The 21,321-nt window shown below is 41.1% G+C and overlaps 1 protein-coding gene across 3 annotated transcripts in view; it reads left to right on the forward strand.

Moving 5' to 3' along the window:
• The window catches only part of SLC7A11 (solute carrier family 7 member 11), a 106,967-nt gene that overhangs the window by 49,685 nt on the left and 35,961 nt on the right, over positions 1-21,321 (forward strand). For all 3 annotated transcript variants that reach the window (XM_081209218.1, XM_081209217.1, XM_081209216.1), the window contains 5 exons: positions 2,923-3,049; positions 6,890-7,005; positions 14,889-15,014; positions 18,049-18,148; positions 18,735-18,779. In XM_081209218.1, the coding sequence (XP_081065344.1) occupies positions 2,923-3,049; positions 6,890-7,005; positions 14,889-15,014; positions 18,049-18,148; positions 18,735-18,779 (514 nt within the window). The remainder of the gene's footprint in view (positions 1-2,922; positions 3,050-6,889; positions 7,006-14,888; positions 15,015-18,048; positions 18,149-18,734; positions 18,780-21,321) is intronic.

The raw sequence follows: 21,321 nt of genomic DNA on the forward strand, positions 1-21,321 counted from the left end.
ACTCGGTACAGCAGGACTTTAAGACCAAAATTGTATTTCTTACAACTCCCTGAAGGAATTGCAGAGAGAAGTCTCCTTTATCACATCATAAAGTTTGCTGTTTGTGTTGGTTTTCAGTTTAAGCTCAGAAGAACAGGTAGCAGCACACTCATAGAGGGGCTGGCAGCTGGGAGAGGTGAACCACTTGGTCGGAAGAACACCTGCGAAATGTACACCTAGATTGACCTAGTTCCCCATTGGTTAGATTCTACTTTTGCATGAACTAAACTTCTTTTGAACTCTCTGGTGGCAGGAAGAGGGAATAAAACAGGAGCACTCTAACTCAGTGATTCCTAATTAGCTAAGTACTGTGGACCCCCTGTTTTTCAAAAGCCAAGCCATGGACCCCCTACTTTTGAAAATTTTGATATCTCTATGGTGTTTTTTTGTTCTGTCAAAATGCCATGGACCCCCTTGGGTCAGTTGTGCAGACTACCAATTGGGAACCACTGCTCTAACTAATTTGTTTTTTTCTTTAAAAAATATTAAATCAAAATCTCATTTGAATGATGACTTGGAACCCCTCACTTCTAACCCTTAATCTTAAAGCCAGACATTCTGCTAATGTTTAGAAAAGCTATTATCTTGATAATGGCATCTTTGAGCATGGATATTAAAATTGAAATTCTATACTTATTTACCAAGGATCTTGCTGGAGCTTACTTTGAAGTAGACATATATAGGATTGCAGAGTGAAAATATATTCTGGAGCTCTCCGTTTAAGACTAAATGGCCAATGTATATACCAGGTTTTTAAAACTTTTTTTTAAAAAAATGATATTCCAATTTTTAAAAAGACTTTATAACATTTATCATCTATATAGATGAAGAAATAGCCTGGTCATATCCAGAACCTCTAAATCTATCAAAGAATGGGCCTCTTGATTGCCTTAATAAGTTAATCTCAAAGAAGCTGCAGTCCCGCATGACCTTAGGTATTACTATTAGCCTAGACGACTTATTTTCTGGTATTAGGAGCAGTGGGCAAATGAGAGGGGAGTAAAAAAATCTCTGCTCAAGAAGTGGAATATGTGAATGTTGCCCTGTGTCAACTTACTGTGCACTTGAAAGATCAGAGACAAGGCTTTATCCACCCTTGCAAAACATTTTGATCAGAATCAGAACGTATAGCTGTTGGGCCAACAATAATCTACAGGGCCAGCATAAGGGCCAACCTCAAAATAATTTCATTTTAATCAGTACAGGAGATGGATTTTGTTTCTATTTATGCTACGTTCTAATTGAGCACCAGTGTCCAGGAGTGATGTGATTGGAACAGATGAAATCAAATGCATTCTTCTTGCATTTGTAATGCATAAATTTACATTTTTGTGCTAAATTCTCTTAAAAGTATTTGGCCAGTAAAGGTCCTCTTAGTGTTCTCTGCACAGCTTTGACAACAATTTGATAGACACTGCCTTCACACTGTTTCATCTTCCACTCTTCTTCCTCATGGATTATGCAATAAGAGATCCAGTTACAGAATTCTTAAATAAAAAAAACAAAGCACAGGTAGCTGTGTAACCCTTAAATGCAATTCTTTGAAGTTAATTTTAGAGGAGAACTTTCAGATAGCACTGACTTTTTCGTCAGAAAAGGAGCTTAAGTTGATTGGCATATGTTAAATAATTCCACTATCTGTATATACAAAATTGGTCTGCTAACCGTTATGTAGATTGAAGTGAAAAGAAGTAAAATTTGAGATGCAAGTGACTTTATCAGGTCTATTGAAATGCTCTGGTGGCCCTTAGATGTGATGCTTTAATAAATACATTTAAATGTAAAAAAAGAGAGACTGAAATGCTCAAAAGTAGCCATCAGAATATTCAGTGAAATTATGAAATAATGTTAATGCAACCCACTGATAAAAATCTCCAGTAAAAGGAAAGATGATTCCCTGTGACAATTTTACAGCTGATTTATATTGATTATGGATTGCATGGGTTATGGATGGAACTCTATTCAAAAAAATAATAACACCCAAATTAATATAATACAGTGGTACCTCGGGTTACATACGCTTCAGGTTACATATGCTTCAGGTTATAGACTCCGCTAATCCAGAAATAGTACCTTGGGTTAAGAACTTTGCTTCAGGATGAGAACAGAAATCCCGCGGTGGCAGTGGGAGGCCCCATTAGCTAAAGTGGTGCTTCAGGGTAAGAACAGTTTCAGGTTAAGAACGGACCTCCGGAACAAATTAAGTACTTAACCCGAGGTACCACTGTATTGTTGACTGTATTTTGTCTCCTAATCACAAGTCTTCCCTTTTTCAAGACAATTTGAATAATGGCCAACTGTCTGCAGAGGCTCAGGGCACCCAGAGTTAATTGTATGAAGTAACACAACCAACTGCAGGACTAGCAGTCCTGGTTGGAAAGGGATGTTTGCACATAGTTGCTGATTGTGATTCAAAATAAACTGAGCAATCCTAACCCCACTTATCTGGAAGTAAGCCCTGTTGAATTCAACAGGTCTTATTTCAGAGTAGACTTTGTTAGAATTGTGCTGTTTAGTCATACCCAGAGAAGTCCCATTGAAATGAAAAAAATTCATAGAATTGGAAGAGGATCCGTGGATCATCTAGTCCAACCAATGGACTTAAGTCCATGAATCTCAGTGTGCCTAAGTTGGATGCCACCTATTGTCAGAAGATACCGGTAAGTCAATAAATAAGTTGTTGTTGTTGTTTTTTAAAAAAATCTCCTGAAGCATTTGCATGAATAGGCCTTGTGTAGTTTTCATGGGGTGTGGAGCTTGAATGTAAGCAAATGCCATTGGGCTACATGTATGCTAATAAAATGTATGAGGCTGACTATTCATTATAGATAAGCATGGCTATCTTTCAGAAATGATGCCTTAATATTAATTATAATTTTGTAGGTGCGCTCTGTTATGCTGAACTGGGCACAAGCATAAAGAAATCTGGTGGGCATTATACATACATTCTGGAAGCCTTTGGCCCTCTACCTGCTTTTGTAAGAGTGTGGGTGGAACTGCTCATTATACGGTAAGTCAATTCTATCTGCATCTTTTGTTTTGTTGTCTTGTACTCCCAGTATGCTTTTGAAAGTCAAAAATCAATTAAAAATATGGTGTGCGTGGACATAGCCTAGCTGTGTTTTGTCCCTTAGTTTGTGCTTCCTGTTCTTGCTTCCCAAGAATTTCCTTTGTGACATAGTTGGACCGCTAATTGTTAATTTGTAAAAATTAAGAAACTCTAAAAAGCAATATTTTTAAAAATAAAAAATGCTTAATTTTGTTTGCTCTAAAAAGCTGAAGCAGAACATTAATAATACCCAGACCTCATGTTGCATCATAATGTTGGTTTAAAACTATCCAAGCCTTGTAATTTCCCCCCAATAAATCACAGTGTCTGCTGGCTTTTATGAAACTTACTTGCAGGTTGTAATCATCATTTTCTGGCAACTCCCCTGGTGCATCCATGAGACATGCACACCTGTGCTTGATTCAGATTTGGTCAGATGGAGCTATACAATATGAAAGAACCCTCCCATGTGTCTATTGCACATGGAATTGTATGCATGCAGAGTCTAGCATTGTGGCAAATATGGCTAGGGCTAACATTTCAATATGCGTCGTGCCTCCATTCTACTTCAATATAGTATTGACTATGTAGTAATATTTCTAAACCCTGCCTTGGAGTCTTTGGTAGAAAAGAAGCTGTAAATCAATGCCCTGCTTTCTCTTATAAAAGGGAGCCCCACTGGAAATTCCAGTGGGTTGGGCATGGCAGGTTGTGGGAACTCTGTGGGTGGGCACAGTGTTTTAGACCACAATATACACCAAATGGTGACAAGGAAGAGGGTGACTGATGGGTGTTCAGGAGCAAGATCTGAAGTGGTCCTGAACAAATGTAAAGCTTCACTTGTAGGTGTCTTTTAGTAAAATGTGAAAATCTATGTTAGACTGAAATTGTGTTCTGTTGCCCCAGGGTGATCTGAGAATATTGCACTTCCTCTAACACTTTATTCCCTGTGTGAAAAAGAAGTAGAGCTGGCTAAACTGGTTTCAACCTACAAGTTCTCCCGCCCCCTAGTCCAAGAGATTCCATTTTTATAGTCTTAGTGGCCCATTTACAACATTGTTAACCTACAATTTACACTGCCAGTTGGCTTAGTAAATAAGCACAATGCCTCGTTATGTTATGTGAATTGCTCAGTGTTTACTATGCTGTTTAAAATAGCTCTCATATCACAACAAATACAGTTTGAGCACCTGTGGGAGCTAACAGGTTTATCTGTAGGCAGTTTAGCTTGTGGATGTAGTTACTCTAATTCTGCATCTGAGGAGCTTGTGTTACTAAAGATAATCCATACAAGTGAAACAAATATGCGTTCTCATTTCCTCTCCCTCTCCCGCCCCATGTCCCATGTATTTACGTAGCTTATTTTAGTTGTTCTTATTGCTTCATACGCCCACGTAACAAGCTGTAGCAATAAAGGATTTGGTTAACAACAATTGTGCTCAGTCACTCTGAATGGGATATATATTTGAGGTGCGTCACTCTCCTGGGAACACACTGAATTGATTAGCAAGTGTTAATCCACACCCAACACAAAACAAATAAAGGCAAGATCCTTTCAAGCCACAATATGGCATGCATCCTGGGATACATGCTTGTCCAGATCTGCAGTTATCAAGAGTGCCTCCCCTGCCAAAATAATGCTTTAAGTTTCTGCTATAAATTGATTGGCGTTGTGTCAATAAATTTGGCATCTATTTATTTTTTTAAAGGATGAGTCAAGTACTTTAGCATAGTATGCAATGTATATAAGAGAGCCCCAATCCTGGCTTTGTTTTTATAAAGAAAAGCAGTTTTGTGAGCCTGGAATTTGGAGCAAAGAAGTGGGCAGGGACTGAGGTGCTTAACTCTTTCTCCGCTTCTACATTCAAGATAGCCTTAATGGGGAATCATTTTCAGCCTGAATGCAACTCTCCAGGTGTCATTTTGACCCTGAGGACCCTGCCCAGCAGAGCCGTCTTTCCCATTGGTGTTAGTGGTTCGTTGCCCTAGGGCGTGGGCCTCTCAGGGGTGTCCTAGCGAGTGAGGGAGCTGCACGGCTTTGCTGGCAGCCTCCCCTTTACCTGCATGCCCACCAGCTGCGCCCCACCAACTATATGGCTGGCGGACGAGCAGGTTCCTTCCCAAGCCTCCACAGGAGGAGAGTGATGCCCACAGAGGCTGTGCGCAGCTTCCCTCCCAAGCCTCTGCGTCTGCTAAAGGCGACTCTGCTCCCGGTCGTTGTCCTCCTCCTGCTTCCTGGCGAAAGGCGGTGCACACCCTTCCCGGGCTGCCTTCCCAGGCGCCCCAATGCCAGAGAGCATGTCCGCCAGCACATTTTCCTGCATGATCGCCACCACCACGCTGGGGATCGGGGCGGTGGGGGAGGCAGAGGACATTTTCTACCACCCCCTCCCTTGTTTTGGAGTTGCCGGGGGGGGGCACCAGAGGGATCTTGGCACCATGGCACCAGATATGCTTAAGACAGCCCCGCTGCCCAGTTCCCTAATTGGACGATAAGGCCACCAGTGGCTACTAGCCACAATTCCTATCCTCTGCCTTCAAGGTCCTGGGAGCCATGCATGTGCATGAGCCCTGCTTGAAGGTTTCCCATGAGCATCTGAGTGTCCACTGTGACAACACGATGCTGGACTAGATGGGCCATTGACTTGATTCTCCTGTTCTTCATACAGTTCTTGAGTACCTTTGCCTGGCTGGAATTTGTCCTTGGACTGTAATATTACCTCTCACTTGCCTGTCTCAGCTTCCACCTAGCCAAATCAGTTTGTGAAGACACTACTAGCTATGGCTTCCAGTTTCTCAAGACACTCAACACACTTCCTCCACTGAATGTAGCTGGGTTAGTCAATATGCCGCCCTACAGATGTTGGACTACAACTGCTATCTTGACCATTGGCTAGGGATGTTGACTAGGGATTTTGGGAGCTGGATTCCACAACATCTGTTCTTGCTTTGTTTAAGAAAAGGGTCTAAACCAGAATTGGTTTAGAGCAGGAACCAATTCTAACATCACACCAAGCCACGGTTATGAAACACCATGCCCTATAGTGTTGGCATATGTTCTATGTATTTGAATTCTACGTATTTGAATTCCAGCAATTGTTTATAGCAATCGGTTTCCTCTGCTTGTAGATTTTTGTGCAAAGTAAGTTTCTTTAGGGATAGTTCCTCATTTTAATAAGGCCTGGTGACTGTGACCATCACAAAATGTAGAAATGACGCTTATGAAAACCTCAAGATTATGAGCCAAGAAAAAGTCCCAAAAGCACAGGAATCGCAGCTACCAAGAGCACAAAAGGGAGAACAAAAGAACTTGTTCCTGTTTAAATGAATTTCATATATGTGTGTGTGTGTGTGTGTATATATATATATATAAATCATTTTTAAAAAGAGTGCAAAAAACGTTTTTCTGCTTGGCAGAAGGGTAGTCACAATAGTTGTGTGAGTTATATTTTCTGATGTTACAGTGTTCAAGTGACTAGACTGTTCACACAAGCAATTCATAATTGCAAATGTTATCCAGCCTTCATAGGATGAATACTTTAATGACAATGTCCTAAAACTCTGGAAGTAGGGATGGGCAAATCTATTAATTTCTGTTTTTCTCAGCTTCACATATTTTAAATGTTGTTCAGTTCTCTACATTTCCACATCAGTTTGCATTCATGAAAATTCACCAGCAATTTGGCATGTGTAATATATTTGACACAGCCTGACATGTCATGTAGGCATGTATACTGTAAATAATCTCCATATCTACCTGTAAACTGACCAACCTTTCCCCCCTTTCTTTCTCTATTGCAGCCCTGCTGCCACAGCAGTGATTTCCCTGGCATTTGGACGTTACATGTTGGAACCATTTTTTATCCAGTGTGAAATCCCAGACCTTGCTATTAAACTGATTACAGCTATGGGAATCAGTAAGTATCAGTTTTTAGGAGAAATGGGCTGAAGCAGGTGAAAGGCAGAAGAAAGCAAGAATAAATTCTGCACTCAATTAATACAACTCATACGAGACAAATTAAAAATGTGAATTTGTAACTGAATTGTTTTAATAGTCTTAAAACAGACTGTTCTCAGAGATACTTCATGATGAACAAGGGGTTTATATTTGAGAGTGGGAGACAATATGAAATCAAACACTCTTGCTAGGAGTTTGAGTTGCAGTGGCTGGGTAAGGCTTTTCTTCTGAGGTATGGTAAAGGGTGAAAAATAACCCAGCAGGGTAGGCAAGGTAAGGTACAAATGCAGAAAGCAGCAGCTGGCTGATATCTTTTATTCAGACTAGAGAACTGACCAGATATGGCAATGATACTTATTAGATAGGGGAAATCTGTAACTGGAATTACTGAATCTGTCAGACTCAGAGCTTTCATACCTAAATCTCCTAAGACAGCTTCTTGCTGAAATAGAATAGCTGTGTCTTTCTGGCCCACTGTCATGATGGCAGTGGCGTAGCGTGGGTTGTCAGCACCCGGGGCAAGGCAAGTAATTTGCGCCCCCTAACCTGTGGATTTGCGCCCCCTAACCCTAACCCCCAGATGTTGCGCCCGGTGAGGCCGGCCCCCCCTGCACCCCCCACGCTACGCCACTGCATGATGGTGCAGGGCAACAGGGAAATGATGTCTACTCTTTATGATCCAAGATGTGGTACACTTGGCACATGACACCTGGATTGTTTTAGATTGCCTGGAAAAACAAAACACGTTAGTGGTTGGCAAACATTAGCTCAGCTGCAGAGTCTGAAATTTTGTGGTTTGTTTCGCACTGCAGAGTTTATGGCCTACTATTGTAGACTGGGAGGAACTAGCTATTTAACTAGTTGAGATGGATTGGTGTGTCCAGACTGATGAAGACTCATTGAGAAAAGCTAGGCCTATGCTGGGCAGTACTTGCTTACACACTTTCAAGGGCCAGTCACACAAACTTGTGATATTTTTCCACTCTCTCACTTAACCTTCCCGTTTAGTGTAAAGTGAAATGAGTAGGTCACCTTGTAGTCACAGGTGCATCTGGGGGACACAGTATTCCAGGCCCCATGGTGGTGAAGTTTCCTTTGTCAGTAGAGTATTAAACTTCTGATTATGAGCCTAGTCAGTGTTCAGTATTTGGAGGTCAGCAGTGCAAATTATGGGCTATGGATACTAAGTCCTGTCTGTGACCTTTGATATTATTGAATATCAGTTGTTTCTTGACCAATGTGGCAGCTAACAGGTGCTTCAATATTTGCTCCAGTTTTTACACATTTATCTTCTTCCCAAGCCCCAGCAATTATGCAGAGACTTGATATAGGGGTGAGACTGAATATGAAAAAGGTGACTGTAACTGAATCCAGTAGGACTGAAATATTAATGTATTCAGGTTATGAAGAGAGCATGGCTACTTGGCATAAAGATGATTTTGGTCTTTTTACGGAGGCCACTACGCAACATAGATTCCACATGTGCTCTAAAGCAGTGTTTCCCAACCTTGGGTCTCCAGCTGTTTTTAGATTACAATTCCCATCATCCCTGACCACTGGTCCTTCTAGCTAGGGATGATGGGAGTAGTAGTCCAAAAACAGCTGGAGACCTAAGGCTGGCCAACACTGCTTTAAAGTCAACCTCTGGCCATCCTCTGTTGAGCACAATTAAATCTTCTTGGGTTTGACATAGAAAGTCAAACCTTGAGTCTGGATATATCTCAGAAATCCCCTTGTTCCACATATCCCTTTGCCACAAGACTGCAATAGTGCATTGACTTAATATAATGGCAACTGGACCCAAGATTGGATGAACTAGGGCCACATTTTATTAACAACATCTGTAGGAGAAATGAAAAGAACTGGAAGCTATACTTTGAACAGATCCATTAAAATCAATGGAACTTAAGTTAGGGCTTGATATATGTTCCATTGATGTCAATTGACCTACACTAAGTGTGAATAAATCTGGATCCCTAGATTACATCTTTTGGAAATTATATAATTACGTCCTGTGCAAGCGACATTGCCTAACAAGTGAGCAAAAGGGCAAATCTTCAATTTCTGTTTTCCAGCTGCTGCACATATAGTTTATCTATCTATTACAGAACTCTTTGTACTAAGAATATGCCGAAATAGTAAGCTGGGCCCTTATATTAACAGGTATTACAAACAGGCAGCCAGACCCCACATTAGAAAGGAAATTAAAGGCATCAAGAAGGAGTGAAGTCATGCAAGACAATTCTAGTTACACAAGGAAATGCACTCATTTTGCATTTTCTTCAGTTGGATTGTCCTTGAACTTCCAGGTCCCAAAGTTATTTGTGAGTGTGCTTTCCCACCAACCCAAAATGTGGAGAGAGAATCAATACCTGACCACCTTATTCCTCTCTTAATTATGTTAAAACCTAAAGGCTCTATCTAAGTAATTGAATTAAAGTTATGAGCTTTAGAGGTTAATGTGCAAAATATTTCATGGAAGGATAATAGTAAAACAGATGTTTGATCCTGCATTTGCCCCTGGGACAGCGTTGGTGGCTGGATGCAGGAAAGGATTCCATTGTAAACATTTGCCTAGTGTCTTTAATTTGACCACAATGTGTGTATAATTTGGAATGGGATTTCATCACGATTAATTTAATGGGGCAATCTTTGAGATAAACCAGGATTACCGTATGCGCCTTAATTAAAAAGAAAGTATCAGTATGGCAGAAAGGTGGAGTCCTCCAAAAATAATGTCACCTGAGGAGGGAGATAGGAGTTAACAGCAAGTGGTTGGCATGGAGACCAAATGAGGGCCTGGGAGTGAGCTGGAGGAGTTGCTGCTGCAGAATGGAGTCTCTTTTAGGAAGCGCTTTGAGAACAAGGCAGGCCGCTGTCAGGAGAGACACTGAAAGATGTGCATGAAGAAGCGATTATAGTAAGGTGAACTGGAATGACTCCAGGATGAGGCATGCTAAACCCTGCAGGGCAAGCCTATTTGCCGTTGGAGAATAAAATACTGATCACCAAATACAGTAGAATGTCAGCCCTGCTTTGAGCACACAGGCAAGAAGAAGGACTACCTGGGTCCCTTGAGGTAACAGCACTGTTACCTCTAATGAACTGCGGAGGTGAATTTGCTATGGATCACTTGCTGAGCTAAGATAATGGTTTGAGAATTAGAATAAACAGGAGAACCACTAAGATAAACCAGGGATTTCCAAGCTGCTGATCTCCAGATGTTGTCAGACTACAATTCCCATAAGCCTCAGCTCTTGTGGCCAATAGTCAAGGTTGATGGGAGTTGTAGTTCAGATTGTCAGCACATGAATTACTGTGTCTAGAATGTCCTTATCCAGAGGCAGTTGCAATTGGTGCATGATCTTCCATTGGTGAATGTGCCACAGAAGCAGCTTGGGGTGGATCAGTCAGACTTTACCCTTCCCCCACAACAAGACATCAATCCTGATCCTTTAGGACAAGTCAGATTCTGTCTAGAATAGTCTGAATACCACCTCCATAGTCAGACAAACTTCCACAAGCAGTACTTCTGTTTGGATGCCTGATGAATTCAATTTTTGTAAATTCCAATTTGTACTGTTCTGTCCTGATCTTCACTTCCTTGACTCATGTGCAGATCAGTACATATTTTTTTTACAATTTTGCAGTTCTGTGAATCATGCAATACAGTTTTTGGCTCACAAAAATATCAAAATGTGTTTACATTTTTTTATTTGTATATTTGTGATAGAAAATGTTGTTATAATAGATTAAAATCACTGTATTTATAAATGTTAAGTAGCTCTATTATTATTTTTTTGGCAGTGCCCCATACATGTCTTTAAAAACAAAACTGACACATATAAGATTCCATAACCATTCCATACTTTTCATACTTCCATAAATATATTCTATGTAATTCTTTGTACCCCTACCTTGGTTTTTTAGTTTAACATACACACCCACACTCCACATTAAACTTAGGAAGATTGTGCAAACTTTGCAGGTGGATGAACACACCGATGTAGTTATAAAAGCAAACCCCATGTGCTGTAATATTAAATGACACCTTTGCCTTCTTTTTATGACTAACTACAAAGCCACAACAGAGCAGCCACAAGACAGGCTGGCAGCCTCACGACCAGTTTGAACATGGCAGAACTTACAATAAAGCCTTGCTATAAATACTGATAAACTGTTCTCAAACAGATGCTGGCTTTTTCATTGCAATAAGCATGACTCACTTAAGAAGAGTGATTTATGATTCATTCCTTGGACTGCTCAGAAAGGAGGCCACAAGATGCTGTGTGAACTTTTGTCATCCACATAACTCAGGTTCTTGCTGGCTATTAACTAACGGAAAATCAAGCACAAATTTCTGCAAGGCAGGTCGCTGTATTGAAATGTTGCTACTAAGTGCTCATAGGAGCAAAGATGCTTGGATTACTCATTCATCCCTGAGTTGTATAACTGTTTTCAAGGCAGAGAAGCTGAACTCTTTTTATTCTGCTCTTTCCTTTAAAAGACCAAGTCGGTGTTTAAAGTCCTTTCATACACTTCACCATGGCTTCTTGTCAGCCTATATATCATTGTGCAATTAGCCTGAAAGAACTGTGTTGCTAACAGATATTACAGTTTAATGTCTTTTCCCCTCAGCATATTACTGAGTCGCTGCTTCTCTCCCACCAAATCAGCATTGGATTCCCACACCTCTTTCAGGGATCATCTATATTTCTGTAAACACCCCCCCCCCCGCTTTCCCCCGGGAAAACCCACTGCTTACTATTGAATCGGAGCAAACGTTCATTGGGTTTTCTCCAGGTTGATGTTCACTCCAATTTCATGCTAAAGAGAAGGTTTTACAGGGGAAAGCCATTGGACAAGCTGCAAACCACTTGGACCCAAGGCTTCTTGACTTGGGACAAGTGTGGACAGGCCCTTAGTTTGTGGCATTGTAACCAAGGATGTATTCAGTTGTGAATCTAAAGAATAGTTCAACATAACAAACACAAGGTTAAATTAATCCTGAGGTTGTGAACTCTGTTGTTTCATGTTGAGGAAGCTGGTGGCCAAGTTGTGTAAAGAAACACCACATGCTGTACACCTATAAAAAATTCCTGTACGTGTGACGATAATTGTGAATCAATATTCTGGCAATATGAAGCATTACACTAGTTCAGTATTTTTAGTATGCAAGTTCACAGCCTCCATCTTGGGTAGTCTGGCTTTATAGATCTAACCAGGGCAGATACACAAGGCTTCTGTTGTGTCTGCTAATCTCCATGACTCTGCATGAATCTGTCTGCGCAGTAAATGTGATGGTGGTTTTCCAGTTACCCCAGCCTTCCAGTTAATCCTGAATGAGTAGCTGGACGGAAGAAAATAAACAATATTTTCTTTCTTTGGCTACTGATTGATCATTAATTGCCCTTTTCTTTAAACATAAGGATTAAGTCATTTAATTATATGCACATTTGTAACAACCAAACAATCACTTCTCTGGGCCCAGTGCAAACTTCTAAACATGTTATTCTCCCCCTGTAATCCTTTTTCTGTTTTGGAAAAATTGGAGATTGGCCGGTGTCTTTTAAAGATTTTGTTGCTGTTGTTTCTTTGGTTTAAGCTCCTTAATCTGACTGCCTACTTTATATTTATAGCTGGTCATGGCAGCATTGCAATGTATATAATATATTTATATTTATACATGAAGAACAGATTCCTCTAGGCCCCTTCACACATTACTCTAGTTCAGTGATGGGCAAACCTGGCCCTCCAAATGTTTTGGGACTACAATTCCCATCATCCCTGACCACTGGTCCTGTTAGCTAGGGATGATGGGAGTTGTAGTCCAAAAATAGCTGGAGGGCCAAGTTTGGCTAGTTTAATACAAGGTGGACTGCACCACTTGCCCTATTCCTACATTGCATGGTTTCCTCAGCCCTGCCATTCATGCACTGAGCAAGGACAGGCTGCTTGCATAGACTTTCCCTATGCAGATGTCCATGCTCAATGGGTTTTCTTGCTCTCTTGTGGCTAGCCAGATGCCACTGTTCATTCCTGCTTGCCCTACATCTGCACCTGGAATCCTTGGGCAGCTCCCAGGGCCCCAGCATCCTAGCAGTGACCATGCTGGTATCTACCCTGCCTCCCTGAATTCTTTTTTCCTCTGATTGGTCACTCTAGGCATCTAGCTGCCCTTTTAATTTCCCCAAATACCCTCAGCCTAGCATCACTTTGTAAGAGACTGTGAGAAATTAAAAATGTAGCTACTGTGCAACCAGGTATCCTCATTATGGCAGAGGAGGAGTGTAATTACTAGGGATGTTAGAGAATTCTAACTGAAGCAGAAATGGGGGCAGAAATCGCCACTGTTTGCAAACAACTTTTCAGCTCAGTCATCATATATGACATCCCTGACGTCATATATAATAGCATCAGGCATAGGGCAGGTTGCTTGACAAAATGTCCTGGTGGGTGAAATCAGTGTGTTTTAGGTTAAAAAAAATTATATGTTTTTTTTAAAAAAAAAATGTTTTAGATGCCTTGAGTCCTGGTCTGTGAAGTGGTAATTAATTATTATTATTATTATTATTATTATTATTATTATTATTATTATTATTATTATTATTAAATAACAACTACAAGTAATTGCATCACCATGCAAATAGGGTAGGGAGAAGTGCGTGTGTCTCAGACATGTGAAGGCACTTGAGGTCAGCTGCTTGCTAAAGCTAAGCATGTCTGGACCTGGTCAGTACCTGGATGGGAGACGACCTGGTAACCACAGGGAATTCTGCCTTAGGTTCTAGAGGGAAGAAAGGCAGGATACAGATGCAAGAAAACAAACAAATTAATTCATCAGATGGAAACATATTTTTTTAAAGTCATTCCCTCCAATGGCGTAGCGTGGGGGGTGCAGGGGGGGCCGGCCGCACCGGGCGCAACATCTGGGAGCTAGGGTTAGGGGGCGCAAATCCACGGGTTAGGGGGCGCAAATCCACGGGTTAGGGGGCGCAAATTACTTGCCTTGCCCCGGGTGCTGACAACCCACGCTACGCCACTGATTCCCTCTGCCCAAGAAACTCTGGGGAATTCTTTCCAGATTTCCCAGTGTTCTTTGGAAAATGTCATTACAGTTGAACTGATACAAAACTGATGTAACTTAGTAGGTAATAGTCTTTTGCTCATGTACTTATTCATACTTAAGAATATGGAAGTAATTCAGGCTCCCCAAGAGAGCTGAAAGGTTCCTTATAACCACCTTGCTGAATGCACATTCCCCAAGGAATCTCTCTAGAGGAAACCACACAGAACCTTTAGGAGAAGAAATGAATGTGAACATTGAGCCCAAGGGGCAATGTTTTGCAGGGCCCATAATTGCGAGGATTTGGCACTCTGATTGTTTTATTCCATTGTTCAATGTTTTCAATGCCATACAAATCTGCAGTTAAATCAAACCAAAGATTACAACTGAAATGGGAAAGTGACATTAATTTTCAGTTTAAAGGCTGAGTTATACCAGTTCATCAATTATCAACACTGAATGGTTCTGCCAGGAAGGAAGAAACTTTAATATCTGCTGTTGAAAGCTTGCAAAGAGATTTATGGCTGGTAGAACGGCAGTGGTGGTGGGGGGAAAGGAGTGCTTTAGCAAAGGCATGTTGAGGAGAGTGGGATGATGAAAAAAAGTGTGTGGCGAGAAGACTAATGAAGGAAACGTTTATAAGGGTAACTCCACTTCTTCTGCAAATGCCTAGAATGCATGCTGGGGAAAGCTTTCCCTTGATGAAGCTTACGGTGCTTTTGGAGGGATGAGTAGCACTTTCTTTTAACTATTTTCTCTTCTTTTCCCCCTTCCAGCAATTGTAATGGTCCTGAATAGCATGAGTGTCAGCTGGAGTGCCCGCATCCAGATTTTCCTAACCTTTTGCAAGCTCGTAGCAATTTTGATAATTATAGTCCCTGGAGTTATGCAGCTAATTAAAGGTATGAAGTGAAAAGTAAATGCTATTTTAAGTGCTTTTATCTCCCCCTTCCCACCCTTGTCCCTACCCATATAGTGCTGAGGCCAGCAAAATCTCTTAATTAGTCTCTGCTTGTTCAACTTAAGCTCCATACTGTCATGTAAATAACTGGAAGTGGAACTATGCTGAGAAGAACTTATATTTACAGCGGCATGCTGATGAGAGCGTATTGAGGCTGGATCCATAATGTTTTAAATGAAGGGCCAATGAGTTGCTCCTCTCAAGAAAAAAATTGTTAGGAGGGTAAATGCATTGGAACGGAACTTCCGATAGGACATTCAAACAACTATTTTATACTGTATTCCATTTAGCTCTGTGTGTGTATGCGCACACGCACACACACGCGTGCGCGCGCGCACGCACACACACACACACACACACACACACACAAGACAATACATAATCTGTGAGCAAAACTCTTCCACAATGCTCTTCATTTATCAAATTCCATTGCAAAAAGCCTTTCCTCCTGCAAGAGGGGAGGGGTTGTGGGCGGGATCCGATGCCTGCCACCCACCCACTCACCTGGCTGGCGCACCACGCCCACGGGTAAGTGCCCAACCAGGCGGCTTGGAGGGGGCGCATGCACCATTGAATGCTCCTTGCGTATAATTTAGAACAGGGCTGAAGGGGACTTCAAACCCACGGGGCAAATTCAGCCCTTGAGGTCTTCCTCAAATGCTTCTACCTCTCTGGACTGTGTTTCTTGAACTGCCATCATTCCTGTTGTTTGCCTGAATAGAGAGATGTGTCTGTGTAAACCTCTGACTTTTAAAAGGTTTTAAATACATCTTCTTGTGCAATCCAAACCCAGACAAATGGTGATTAGTGGCCTATGGATAGATGAAACAAGCCAAGTTCAAACAATAGCTTTTAAATCTGACTTGTTTCAACTAACTGCACAACAGGCTAAACTGTGGTTAATCTAAAAGAAGGGTAGAAGTTTCCACTTTCCTTCATTTGACCATGAGAAAGGAGGAAAGGAGGAGGATTGTGTGAACCAAGGCACATGTAGAGTTATTTTCATAATGCTAAACTGTGGTTATGAGTTACAGCCAAACTCTTGATTTAAAATTTTCCAGCTTCTTCCTTCAGGTTTATATTCCCACTGATTGGCTTTCACTTTCAAAACTTTTCTCAGCTTCTTCCTCTATGCTGTTTAAACAGATGGCTAATTCTTTTAATTAAGGGTTACTTTGAATCTAATAAGATAATCAATGTGCCAGCTGTTTTTAATACCACATGTTTATGGATATAATGTGAATAACTGTTATTGTATTGGAACAAACTGCAGTTTCCTGTTACATCCAAATACAAGAACCATGGTTTGTATAGGCTGCAGTAAATTAACAAACCATGATTTGAAACTATGTTATGACAAACTTCTCACAATTTTCCATATTTGGGCATCATTGAAAACTGCAGTTCCAAAATGTAAATGGAAGTTTCATATTTGCCTACTTTGCATATGAAGGAGGAAAAGGGAAGCTGAAAAGCCCCAGGAGCTGCTGGAATTGGGGCATGGCTACTCCCTGTGCTGAACCACTGAACTTCACATGACAGCCTTCTTAGTGAAGAGCCTGCCAAACTGACCCCACCCACCCAGGCTCACCACTGGATCTTCCTAGACTGAAGGGACTGTCAATATATTCCCTTCCTGAGCTTTGATTGAGCAATAGGCCTCCCTCAGTTCTACTGTAGTAGGGAGAACAAATTAACTGTGCTGGAAGAAAATTGCTAAAATATTACAGGATGTGTTCGCAGTGTCCAAATAATGCCCGTAGCAAATTTTCTGACAATTTTCTGTTATACGTTGTGGTGGATATAGCTTTAAGCAAACATATGTTTGTTTTTGGAATTCTGCCACTCCACCCCCCCCCTTCTGTAGTAGAAAGTTGGGAAACTGCGTTCTGTAAGTATAACTGCGTGTGCTCATGAGGAAGGAATTGTTTTGTCAGTAGGTTTTCTTGTTAGCTGTTCTTAAAAATTAGCAGAACTGCTTTCAAAACAGTCTTCACTGGGAATTAGGGTGAAAGGGTAAATATTCCAAACAGCTGTGGGACATACAGCCTGTTATATGTTTGTAGCCACCTCCTGGGGCCTATTTCTAATATGTTTACCCTTAGGTGTTGGTTCTGATGGTACTGATGTTTGCTTAAATATAATGTGGCTTTTGCTAATTATTGTGTGTCATGTAGTATGTGAAACACCTGCAAGAGTATAGCCATTAGATTGAATGATTATGCCCTTGTTTATCAAAGGCACTACTTTTGTATCCAGTGTTTCAGTAGTTGTTACTTCTTGTATATGTTATCTCTTACCTGATCTGTGACATTTATTGCAAAGTTGCAAGAGCTTTGTTGAAGTCCGTGGATGGTGTTCATTTGTAGCCAGAAGGTGCTCATTTGTAGCCAGCCAACAGAAGGATGCCTCTCTTCACATGCTTCTGATGTCCCATTTGTCTAAACTTAAAGCAGGGGTAAAAAGGTAAAGGTAAAAGGACCCCTGACCATTAGGTCCAGTCGTGGCTGACTCAGGGGTTGCGGCGCTCATCTCGCTTTATTGGCCGAGGGAGCCGGTGTACAGCTTCCGGGTCATGTGGCCACATGACTAAGCCGCTTCTGGCGAACCAGAGCAGCGCACGGAGGTAGTCAACCTTTTTATACCTACTAATTTTTTTATACCTTTTTATGCCCACTAATGCATCTTTCTTGATGGTAGAATTTCCTTACCGCCCACTGGTACTCGATGGAAGGAGGATTCAGCTTGTGCCGTGGAACCCCCTACCGCCCACCTAGAATCCTGAAACTCCCACTAGTGGGCGGTAGGGATCAGGTTGGCAACCTCTGGTCTAAAGTATGAGGGGCTGATTACTAAACAGGAATTAGAATGATTTTTTTTAAGAAAAACAATAAATGGATTTATCTCATGGGTGGTTATGCTGGTGATTTGCACTCTTTGTAAATTGTTGATATATATTTTAATCTGCTTTTCAGGAGAAACTCAGCACTTTAAAGATGCATTTGTGGGGAATGCAGCCAGTGTCAAGGGATTGCCTCTTGCTTTTTATTCAGGAATGTATGCCTACTCAGGCTGGTAAGTGGTATGACAGGTTAGATTACATTGAATGCCTGACCATTGTATGCTCAATATGCTATTAGGTAAATCTCAGCCAAACTGATGCCCTTTGTAAACTTGGAGCATGGCAGGAGTCTATGATATAAATGTTAAGCTTATGAGATAGATGTAAGTTCTCTGGCGTATGCTTTGTACGCAGAGGGTCCCAAATTCAATCCCTGGCATCTTGAGGTAGGACTGCAAGAGACTCCTCTCTGAAACCCTGGAGAGATACTGCAGGTCAATGCAGAAGACAATGGCTATCTAAATGAACCGGTGGTTGCAGCTTGACAGTGCACTCTTGTATGTGTCTTCCCTGACATAGGCCCCCCACTAAATTCAATGGGACTTATTTCAGGATGAGTAAATATAGGATTGTAGCCTAACTGACTTTTCCTGGGGTGGGGCCCACTTACAATTTTCTGGGAGATTTTTGGGCACTCTAAGGTGTACTCAAAAGCCTAATCTGCTGCACAGAGTTATTATGAGTATTAAGTGACAATTAGATTGCATGTGAAAAATTCTATATTGGTAAATAAAATTGATTTAAACTTTGCTTTTATAGGTTTTACCTCAATTTTGTTACTGAAGAAGTAGAGAATCCAGAAAGGTATGTTCTTCCCCTCACTTCCTTTTTTTAAAAAACCTGATCTTAAAAGTCCCACTGCTCTAGAAAATAAATTAATAAACCTATGCTCTTTCAGATAATCTTGCATGCCAGTCAGGTTGCTTTCTCCTTGCAATGATGATATCAGTTTGAATATGCTTTTGTTTGAAATTTTGCTAATTATTAATTTGACCTGACCTGCGTAGGTGTGTATCTTTTCTTGTGTACTGAAGACAAAAAGAAAGTAGTTCTCCCCATTTACAGCATGTCAGCAATTTTCTATGGGAAACATTGAATAGATGTCTCTGACATGTCACTGGGAAAGGATAAAGCTTTGAATGCAGATTTCATGGCATATTTAAATGTTGATTTGCTCAGTCATAATGTGATCTCAGCACACTAAGGCCCAATTTAAATTTGTCACGTGGAATACATCCATGGAAGTGTTCCATTTAACTGCTGTTTGTGGATGGAGGTTATACTGAATGGATGTATAGTTGCCTTTGACTGGACTTAACTGTCCAGGGATCCTTTACCTTTACTAAATGGATTTGTGTGGATGTTATGTGAATGTGACTCTGGCCCCACCACTTTCCTGAAGCCCCAGAAGGTTACCCTTGAGGGAATATGGGTCTCAGGGTAATAAAAGTTCTCCATCTCTGATGTGTAGGGTTGCATATTTCCCCCCTACATGGCCTTGTTATGCTTCTGAATATACAGTTATCTGCTGTCCTGATATGCTGGCAGCCCTTTGATGCAAAGGTGATGCTGTGGCCTGTGTGGTGTAGTGGTTAAGAGCGGTAGTCTTGTAATCTGGGGAACCAGGTTCGCGTCCCTGCTCCTCCACATGCAGCTGCTGGGTGACCTTGGGCCAGTCACACTTCTCTGAAGTCTCTCAGCCCCACTCACCTCACAGAGTGTTTGTTGTGGGGGAGGAAGGGAAAGGAGAATGTTAGCCGCTTTGAGACTCCTTAGGGTAGTGATAAAGCGGGATATCAAATCCAAACTCTTCTTCTTCTTCTTCATTCTGTGTAGGTGGGCTATATCATTGTGCTGTCAGTGTGCTCAACCCGCATTAGGTGCATTGCTATGTGAGCCCCATGCTATCACATTTAAATTGAGTCAATTTGGGCCTACCTAGTCTTTGGCTATTTCAGCCAAAATGGATAATACCTAGAAAAAATGTAGACTAGATAGAATTTGACAGTGTGTTGCTGCACATATTCATTGTTGCTTCTCTCTTGTTAGAAAGCCATTGGGGTACTGTAAAATATTCAGATGAATGCTATTAATGGAAAATAAAGTGGAAGACAATGTGTTTAATTCTGCATTTGGGGAAGTATTCTCCATATGAAGTTAGAATGTTGAAATTTTTTTTCAGGATTATTGAAGTAACCATAAGCAGACTCCCTCCAGTTACTGCTTGCGATACAAACAGAAGCCTTTGTAGTAAATCAGAAGTGTTGGCTTCATTATAGTGTTGGCTTCATATAGAGTCCTGACACAGAACCAATTAAATCAAACAGTGGTTAGTACTTTAAATTTAGTTTCTATATGCACTAATGGGAAGATGCAGCATAAGATTCTATCAGCACATCTGCATCCCAAATAGTTGAGACATTTTTCCAGCAACACAGAGGAGTGAAGTGCTTCTCTGACTCAAGTGGAGGAAAGGTGCTTGATGATTCAACAGCTCAGCACCAACACCCAATAAAAATCAGAGCTAGTCTTTTTATTGGCTTCATTCATCTTTGGATGAGGCCTCTAATGCTGAACAACTGGAGATGCAGAGCTTAATTATTTGAACAGGCAGGTTTTGAGGCTCATAGCCACAGGCAGTTTTGTATCACTATCTTGTTTGCTTTGCTGTAGGTGTTTTATTTAAATCTCCCACAGAAGTTCACACTGTACACAGGACTTCTCTGTAGAACATCATTGTGGAACTGTTGCTATTGCCATAAAAAAGGATTATAATTCTTCCAGATGTGTAATTTGTAATATTTTGTGAAGAGCTGTAGATGCAAATTACTGCCTGGAACAAGGAAGTGTATAATGAATCCTTCTGTCTCGTGCCGTGCCAAAGTAAATGTTTGCCTCAAAATCAGTCACAGTTGTATGTTTCCAGGTGCACTTCACCATGTAGAATAACTGGCAGCTGGTATTCCTATAATCAGTTCATGCTCAAACAGTGATAATTAACCTTCTGCAACATTTAGGGTGACAGAGTGCCTGAAAAGAACTATGTGGCAAACACAGATATTTGCACCTCAAAATAGTAAATCTCCATGGCATGGGGAGATGTTGAATCAGTAATTTGGTACAGGGATATGTGGAATCATTTGCAGAATTATATCTGTGACTGCTTTAGCCTGCCATATTCAATTTTTCCTTGCTTACTTCACTTAAAACAATCCCGTACAAGCAGGTTGTGTTTTCTGTTTTTCCAAGGGAGAGATAAGGGTGGCAGATACTGAGCTGCAAAAGTCCATCTTTTGAATCCATGACTGGGCAGCTGTTCACATCCATAACCAGTGTTGCATTTATC

The sequence above is a fragment of the Podarcis bocagei genome (assembly GCF_964188305.1).
Source record: "Podarcis bocagei genome assembly, chromosome: 9".
NCBI classification, from domain to species: Eukaryota; Metazoa; Chordata; class Lepidosauria; order Squamata; family Lacertidae; genus Podarcis; species Podarcis bocagei.